Here is a 9,346-nt window from a genome sequence, read left to right as displayed (position 1 = left end):
TTTTTTTTTTAAGGTTTTAAAAAATTTTTTTTTTTTTTTTTTTTTTTCTTTTGGAGGAGTGAGGCAAAAAAGAATGACTTACTAAAATGTGCATGACAAAGTGGGGTAGACAGAAGGTAATTTGCCATATCAGTGAAAGCATCTAGCACAGTTCTTGCCTCATTCATTCATTCAATTCATTTAGTCAAGAGAGCTATATTGAACGCTTTACTGTAGGTCCAGTAATGTAGTAGGTGCTGGAGATTTGGAGGAATAAAATTTAAAAAAACTTCTTTCTTTTTAGAGTTTATGTCACATAAGGAATATGAAAAACACTTGAGCAAATGTCTTAATTACAGAGTTTTATTGTAGGTACGGAACAAGCTCGAGTGCAGGGACTCTACATACACAGAGAGTGAGAGCAGAGTTCCTTCTCTTTTATCTCTCAAGAGATGATCCTGAAGACTTCCGTGAGATTGACTTTGGGGTAGAGCATTACAAGCTTTGGCAACCAAGAGTGCAAAGGCTTTGACACAGAAAAAGGAGAGTGTTATGTGGCCAGGCAAGATGCACCTGAAACCTAACCTATCTGAGCTTCATTGGCGACCAGAGGCCAATACGAAGGCTGAAGAAAGAGGCAGGGTGAGATCATGCAAGCTTATGACAGTATTTGTGACGAAGCATTCATGTATCTAAATCATTATCTTTGAGCTTCAATTTTCAATGGCAAAAGAGAAATAATGCCATTTATATCAAGGATTACTGTGTCAATTAAATAAGATAGTTGCTTACCATCCATTACTTCAAGGTACAAGTCAGAAGTCTCATTCACAGAAACTTCTGCTTTGCTTCATTCTCACATTCATCTCCCATAGGCCACCTCTACAGTAGACTCATGCTCATTAGGAAAGGGATGTGTGTGTGCACTGTGAAGAGTAAGTGGGGGAATAATAGAACTTGGGGAAAGTGGAGTGAGAAAGAACTGTTTGCATACTCAATAGGTAAGAAGAAAGCAGAATCCTTTTTAAGCATCAGTACACCTGCTGGGAGGTGCTGGGTGAATCAGGAGGAAAGAAGATATCATGAGACCATGTGAACTCTCCAGTTGCAGAAATGTATGAACATAGTTTGTTCATATGAAAGCCCTATTCCTCTATGTCTAATCATGTCTTGACATTTGAATTTTGAACTAATTTGGGGGAAATATCTTTTCAGACTCTCATCATATAGTACTTGTTCAATATGAATAGAAATAATTACTTTGCTAGAAAGATTAGCATGCCAAGAATAACTATAGACTTTTGACCAATTTTTACTTTTAGATAAATGTCAAATGTGTTCTTTAAACTACATTTGATTCCTTTTTCTTTTAAGAATCATTAAAAAGTGGGAAATGTAAGGAAGGTGCAGTGAAGTGCAGGACAATGATGAGAAATATGCACAAGGAGAAAGTCAAGTTGATCTGGCAGAGAAAATGTTCTCAGCAGTGATTTTAGTCAAAAATAAATAAATAAATAAAAGAACTATTAATACTAATCTAACTTAAACGACACCTGCAGCAAGTGGTTGTGCTTTCCTCAAACATTTCTGGAAGCCTACTTGAGAATGATTATCCATTCTGATGGGGTGCCCTCCATGGTAAAGTGGGCACGCAGGCTTTGAGACAAGGCTGTGTGAATACTATCATTGGAATCCAGTGGAGCCCCCAGCAAAGAAGCCTCTTTTCTTTTGTTTCCTCAGGCGGGAAGGTTGAGTGCCAGCCAAAATCAAGACCCAGAATTCTGGAGTCCTCAGCCTCCCCAGGGAATATTCAGCAGATGTGCTTCTGGTAAGGTCTCTGTCTTTGTTTCAGCAGGCAGAGCTATTGTTGCCCAGAACTAATGCGACAAGCTAAACTCTATCATGTAGAGTCCTTCAATCTCATTTTGACTAGAGTAGAAAGTTCTGAAGTCTCCAATATCACTTTTCAAGTACAATATCTCCTGGAGGTCCATATAAAGCCTGTTAAGTCAACCTGAGTTTTCTGATGTGATTTCACAAAGAGCAATGACACTTTCACATGTAGTATGTGTATGTTTCATGCTGGAACCTTTTTAAAAAATCAGATTATTTAATTATAATTTCTGATTTACCTATAATCATTATGTATCTTTGTGAGGTACAGTATGTTTTGTTTTTTTTTTTTTGGAGAGATTTTCACTGTAGGGCGCGTGCACTCGCCAGACAGACAGAGAGAGACATAGAGACAGAAAGCGAGAAATCACCCCCCAAGGGGGATGGTCACGCCGCAATCCCTTCTCCTCCATTCTCCTCTCGGGATCTTGGGCACGCATGCACACGCGCCCGTCGTGAGTTTTAAGCCACCGGGTCCGGGACGTGAACCGCGGTCGACTACGTGAGAGTCCAGCGACATAGCCATTACGCTAACTGCTGGTTCCCAAGTACAGTATGGTTTTTAAAAGTATGTATACAGCGAATAATAAACACAGAGGCAACACACATTTTCATCATCTTCAATATGTAACATTATATTATGTTGTCCACATTACAAATTTGCTCTACTGGTTATTTTGAAACTATGTATTATAATAAATTGCCAATGAAGTTCTTTACCAGGAAATACAGTTCTCAAGTAAAGCAAAGTGATTAGCCATCGGACAACAAAACTCTCATAAATTAATTAGGATGAAATTTTGAATACAAAGATAATCTTAACATAGCCAGTGAAAAAAATTTGTACATTCCATATAGAAATACTATTTTCATATTGTGGAAATAATGGAATTATTATTATTATTATAAAAACTATTTTCATATATGGAAGATAAGAGTTTGAAATCTGAAACTATCTGTAGTATCATTGTTATGTACAGGTAAAACTGTACATAACAATAGCTTATTGTGAAGAGATAGAAAACTTTTACTCACTCACTGAGAGTTCTTGTAGCACAATAGAACTGGACTGTGAATAAAGAATTAAGTCCTCCAAAAAGCAAAAACAAAAAACAAAATTGGAAAAAGACGTTTAAATGTGAAAATGTGGTAAACTCAGTGATTTGATGATTTAGTAATTTAGAAGCTTTACAAAGTTCTTTCTTTCTTTTTTTTTTGGAGAGGTTTTTGCTACAGGGCATGTGCGCTCTCCAGAAAGACAGAGAGAGACAGAGAGACAGAAAGTGAGAAATCACCCCCCAGGGGGGATGGCCACACCATAATCCCTTCTCCTCCATTCTCCTCTCGGGATCATGGGCACGCATGCACATGCACCTGGCATGAGTTTAAGCCACCGGGTTTGGGACTTGAACTACAGTCAACTACATGGGAGTTCAGTGACATAGCCATTACACTAACTGCTGGTCCCGAAAGTTCTTGATTTTTGTGTTCTTTAAATTCATTACAAAGACAGATTCAACTACTAGTAATATTTTGGACATTTTTCCATTATTTAGTTTTATACAACAAATAATGGTTATAATACTTCATCTATAAATGCAGTATAAAATCTGTTGAGACAACAATCCATATTATACCCGGTGAATTTGAACTTAAAGCTGCTTGTGTGTAAAATAGTCGAATCTGAATTTTTAGCATGCAAACATTTTCACTTGCAAGGGTCTCATATTTTCGGTTTAATGGAAAACATAATAGTCATGACTATCATGCTTAACACTTTGGTTGAGTCAAGAGAGAAAACCAGTAGGTGTGTCATAAAGTCACACAAAAATTTAATAGTTCAAATAATCCTTAGCCCTTCTGAGAAACTAAAGGTGGGAAATATTTAGTATATACTTCTGTAATAAGGTGGCTTCCACCCATTATAGTGATAACAATTTAGCTCATGCATTCAAAAATTGCTATTATTTTTGATTACTGAAAGCCAGATTCAAAGTATATTCTTGTTCAATAGACCAATGAAACTACAAATACTGCATTCCAAAATATTTAGTGTATGTATACTTTTGCCAGTGAGGTATGTTTCTTATAAGCACCCATAGAGGGTTCCTGGTTCCCCCTCCCCCCATTGAACCAGTCTGTACCTTTTAGTTGGGGAATTTAATCCATTAACATTCAATATCATTATTAATATGTGTAGACTTATCCCTGTTATTTTGTTACTATTATTTACCCCTAATCGTTTCATGAGCTCATCTATTTAGTTCTTTTAGTTTCCCTTGTGTAATATTTCCTTAAGTATTCCCTGAAGAGCTAGTCTAGTTTAGGTTAATTCTTTCAGCTTTTGTTTATCTGGGAATGATTTTATCTCTCTCTCTCCAATTTGAAGGTTAGTCTACCCAGTATAATACTCTTGGCTGAAATTTTCTTTTAGAGTTTTAAATATGTTTTCCCATTCCTTGCATGCATTGTTTCAGTTGAGAGGTCCTATGGTAGTCTAATGGGATAACCTTTGTAAGAAATGACTTGGCATTTCCTTCTTGCCAATTTTAGAATATTGTCTTTATCTTTGAATTTTACCCATTTGGCCTGAAGTGGTTTGGAGAGGATCTTCTTATATTAAATGTATTTGGTGTTCTTTGTATTTCCTGGATTTTGACGTCTGTATGCTTCTCTAAATTTGACAAGTTTTTAGCTAAGGTATCATGAGATTTCCTACTCCTTTATTTGTCTCTTTGCCATCTGGAATACTCATTACATAGATATTCAGCTATTTAATGGTGTCTAAGATTTCCCTTATGTTGTCCTCATTTTTAATGGTCATTTTTTCATTCTTTTCAGTTGCTTGGACTAAGTTGGAGGTTTTGTTTCAAGATCAGAGATTCTTCCTTCTGTGTGGTCTAACCTACTGTTGATACTTACAAGGGAGGTTTTGATTTCCTGCATCATTTTCTTTATCTCCAGAAGTTCTGTTTGATTCTTTTTCAAAGTCTTTCTCTTTATAAACTTTCTCCTTCAAGTAATTGAAAGCTTTTCTCATCTCCTGGAATTAGTTGTTTGTTTCCTCTTGCATCTCATTAAGTCTTGTTACAATGAATATTCTGATTTTTTTTCCTGACATTTCTGTGATTTCTTGTGTTGTATCCATTTTGGTGAGGAGTTATTGTGCTCCTTTGTAGGGGGAGGTATTTCCTGTTTTTTCTTTTTTCATATTTCTTAGGATTCTGCTTTGATTTTTAGTCATTGGTGATACACTCATTTCTTCCTAGTTCTTTGGAGTAGGTTTCTGCAGCTGTGTGCTTGCGTACTTGCCTATGATGTGAGTTAGCTCTGTGCCAGTCTCCCTCCTCTACTGTGGGTGGAAGTGTGGTATCCACAGTGAGAGTTTGGGGTTCAGATTTTCAGAAGGGAGTTTCTCTCTTTTTACTGCTAGGAGGGTGGATTGTGGAGAGAGAATTCGCCCAAAGCTTCACTGTCTTCAAGTGTTTATTTCCTGTAATAAACACTTGAAGGTTTCGGTATACCCGAACCTCTCTGCTTCCATTGTGCCCGGAGGCTGAGTTGGACAAGTAGAATGTAAGGTGGTCTATATTCCAGACTGCGCAGAAGTCTTGATAATCAGTTCAGTTGGGTAGCGTTTGCTTCCTATTTGCTCCTTCTAACGCTGGACTGCAGGAACCAGGTGGTGGTTGTTGAGGGCTGGAATAGCCCCTCCTCCTGCACTCCAGATTGGTCGTTACCAGGGTATCTTTGATAATCAACTTTGGCTGGGCGGCCTATGCTTACCTGTTGCTCCTTCTGACTGTGGAACCCCAGGGACCAGGAGGTAGTTGTTGAGGGCTGGGGCAACTTTTCCACCCACACACTACTCTGGGTGGGGCTCTTTGGTGAGCAGCTCAGGCCCAGCATCTTTGCTTCCCTGCTGCTCCTGGATGGTTCACGTGCAGGGTGTAGCACAGACAGGCACAACTCCTACCTCTCCATGCTGGAACCTATTAAACAGTTCTTATCTCCAACCATTTTATAGATACTTAGCTACAATGAAGACTATCTTTTGTCCTTTCATTCAAACTTTACAGAGAATCTTGCCATTAAAATGGTTAGGAAAAGTAAAGACATGGTAACATAGAAGATGGAGAGGAAAGTGTTTGTGTTAACTGCTAGTGTAAAACTGAACAATCTGACATCCATCTATCCCCACGTGACATTTATTGGAGGTGTTTCTCTTAAATTTAAAAAAAAAAAATTCTCCTTTAAATGATGTATTCCCTAGACTACGAGGAAGGAGCTACTTCTATTAAAGGAAATTTATGTCTATGGTCACTGAAATAGAGGAGAAAGTCTTACAGCCCTTCCCCATGCACCTCTGTCTATTCCAGGCCTGTCTTTTGGGAGTCGTAGGACCAGATATGTGAGCTAAATGGAAATGTAGCAAAACAAAGTTCCATCATCAATTCATGCTCTTAAAGTTACGGAAGTCCCCAGCCTCTGTTAGACTGTTCCTGGGGAGAAAAGCGTCTTTGCATTTTGAGGGCTACACATAAAATCTGGGTGTTTTTCTCTGTTCTGATCCACACCTCATTACACTCTTTAATGACCTGTATTAAAAATATCAATTGAAGCCTTACAATAAAGGCTGCTGGTTGTATTTATTTACCTTTGAAGTTCTTTGGTTATTGACATCACTGCAACATGCTCACTTCCTTTCTTTCTTACTTTTTTTTCCCTCCAGGGTGTGTGTGCACTCACCAAAGAGAAACAGACTGAGAGAGAGGGAAAGTGAGAAATCACCCTCTAGGGGGAATGGCTACACCACAATTCCTTCTTCTCCAGTATCCTCTGGGATTTGGGGTACATACACACATGCACCCTGCATGATTTTCAAGCCATCAGGTCCAAGAATCAAACTGTACAGTAAACCATGTGGGATCCAGCCACTTTAACCTCCATACCATTTGCTGGCTCAATACTACTTCTCTTTATAAGAGGAACTGGAATATAATATCTGAAGATTTGTTAATGCAAGTATAGTTTAGAAGTAAGTAACAGATACACTTCTGCCAAACTAGAGAGGCAACATCTCATGGGGAAAACAGTGGTTGTGTGACTGTGGAAAAGTTATTTTGCCTCTTGTGAAGTGAGAGGATTAAATATGATGAAGTCTATGACTGCTTTCAGCTGCAAGTTTGAATATGTGCTATGACTCTAAATAGATCTCTTGAGTGTGATCATCCTGGATAACATAATCACCTGAACAACTTTCTCCGCTATCTACTTTCAGGGTAATTTAAAAAGTTAATTCTGATCTCAGTTACTTCAGAAAGATGCTCTGCACGTATAAGACAGGACTGGAGAATCAAGCCAGATGCCCGTTTGAGGAGAGCTCCTCCTAATGACTCAGAAATCCATGGCTCTGCATTTGTATAGAGGGATTGATCTGCTTATGAGATTACTGCTCAAATATAACTTGGCTGTTTTGGATGTTTTTTAACCCCCAAGTTCATTCTCCTGTGTTTTTTTTTTTTTTTAATTAATGTTTTCATTTTAAACATCTGGCTACCCCTTCCAGGTATACACTATATGGTATCCAGAAGTATCCCTGGCCACTACCCAAGAGCTGCTAGTAGATTGCTCCGGTCCCAAATAAAGTGACCAAACTGTCTCCAGATATTGTTATAAGTACCCGGAAGGCAAAATTTCTCTGAAATGAGAACCACTAGTATATACCTTATCTTTCTCTCCTTCTGAATTTTCTTTCTTGAGCATGAGAATGAGTACTCAGAAATTAATATTTTATTGTTATTGCTAGTATTATTCTGAACATTACTATTATCTTTTACTGGGTGATCAGAAAAGTCATGATCTATTTTTCTGTTTTTCTATGCAAAAATGTGTCACAACGTTTACAGACAACCCAACATTTATAGGAGGTGACTTCAAAAGTTCATGTAAAATAGAATCAAAGAATGAGTTTATTTTAGTGCAAAAACTTGAAATCTACTCCTAGTTTTTTCATACTACGTGTTTTCTACAAATGTTTTGAAGATCCCTTGTATAAGGTTTCACAATGTACCAAGTGTTCCCACCCACATTATCTGTGGAGATTAATGCATAGCAGCTCATTTTCTACAACAAACTGGAAGAAGAAAGCGCCTTTTCTGTGATCGTCCTCGTCCTCCTTTTTACTATGTTTGGAATCCTGCGTGATTGACAAAAGGTCCTACCGTGAAGAAGATAGATACTGCGAACAAGCAAATGTAAATGGTAACTCGCACTGTCTTTTTAAGAGACTTTTTTTTTTTTTGGAGAGATTTTCACTGTAGGGCGTGTGCGCTCGCCAGACAGACAGAGAGAGACAGAGAGACAGAAAGCGAGAAATCACCCCCCAGGGGGGATGGTCACGCCGCAATCCCTTCTCCTCCATTCTCCTCTTAAGAGACATTTTTAAAAAGATGTTCAATCAACTTGAAATGACGTCCTTCTCCACTTCATCTGTTGGCAGAATCCACATGCCACACAATACACATGTAAGAATACATATCTACAACTAAACACAAGTGTCATCAGTGAAGCCACCTGACTGCCCTGGGCCCTTTGGCTCCTTAAAGGTGTTCTGAAAATAGCAGCCTTTGGCCTAAATGGACTGCTCAGTTTTATTACGCTGCAGTGACTGAAAACCAGGTGACATTTTTGAGAAAGAGAAAATAACATTTCCCCCATATTTCCACTTCCTCCCTACCCCTCTTACCTGCTTAAGGATTTCAGCAGCTGTTTCATGTGAACAATCAAATATCACATAGAACTCCTTGCCCTTCTTCATCTCCTTGAGTAAAGGCTTGGCGTCTTTATTCCCAGAGGGCAGCTGGCGGATTTTGATTTTAATGTTATATCTGGAGGGAGCTTTGATGAGCTCTTGCAGACGAATTAGACCTAGAAAATGACATCCAGTCATGCAACAGAGACTGTTTTGCTGAAAGAGTATTGTTTATTGCCATTTACAGTCAAACTCATATTATTCCCCAAATGTATCAAGCAGCCACCTACCTAAAGGTTACACTATTGACTTCCCATTTGTCATTTCTCTTTCCGAGGTGGATTATACTGATATTTCTGTGGGTATGTGTGGTATATGAAGTGCAATTTTCCCAATTGCATTTTGAATTTATTTTGAATTTAATTGTCCTTTCCAGCTTTCAGCCAACACTGCAAATCCTTACTAAATCTCATCTACAATGCTAAACTCTCATAAACAGAAAGTTTTATTGAGTCCTTCCTGTGGTACAGTGGTAATGCAATACTCCACAATGCTGGACATAGCTGGAAGGGTACCAAGGTCACAGCCTTAGGTCTCCTGCGCATATGAGGGACATGTGTTTGCCTGGGATCCTGGCTGCCAAGGCTGAAGGCTGGATCATGAAGTGAAGACACTATTAGGGGTGTCACTTTCTATGTTAATGTCTCTCTCTCTCTTTCC

The 9,346-nt window shown here is 38.5% G+C and overlaps 1 protein-coding gene across 1 annotated transcript in view; it reads right to left on the bottom strand.

Annotated features, from left to right (window-relative positions):
• Positions 1-9,346, bottom strand: part of GRIK1 (glutamate ionotropic receptor kainate type subunit 1) — a 160,487-nt gene that overhangs the window by 130,918 nt on the left and 20,223 nt on the right. The window contains exon 3 of the mRNA XM_027774499.1: positions 8,621-8,802. Coding sequence (XP_027630300.1) covers positions 8,621-8,802 — 182 coding nt within the window. The remainder of the gene's footprint in view (positions 1-8,620; positions 8,803-9,346) is intronic.

This window comes from Tupaia chinensis, unplaced genomic scaffold (assembly GCF_000334495.1).
Source record: "Tupaia chinensis unplaced genomic scaffold, TupChi_1.0 Scaffold000443_1, whole genome shotgun sequence".
NCBI classification, from domain to species: Eukaryota; Metazoa; Chordata; class Mammalia; order Scandentia; family Tupaiidae; genus Tupaia; species Tupaia belangeri.
This window is presented reverse-complemented; position numbering and strand designations above follow the sequence as displayed.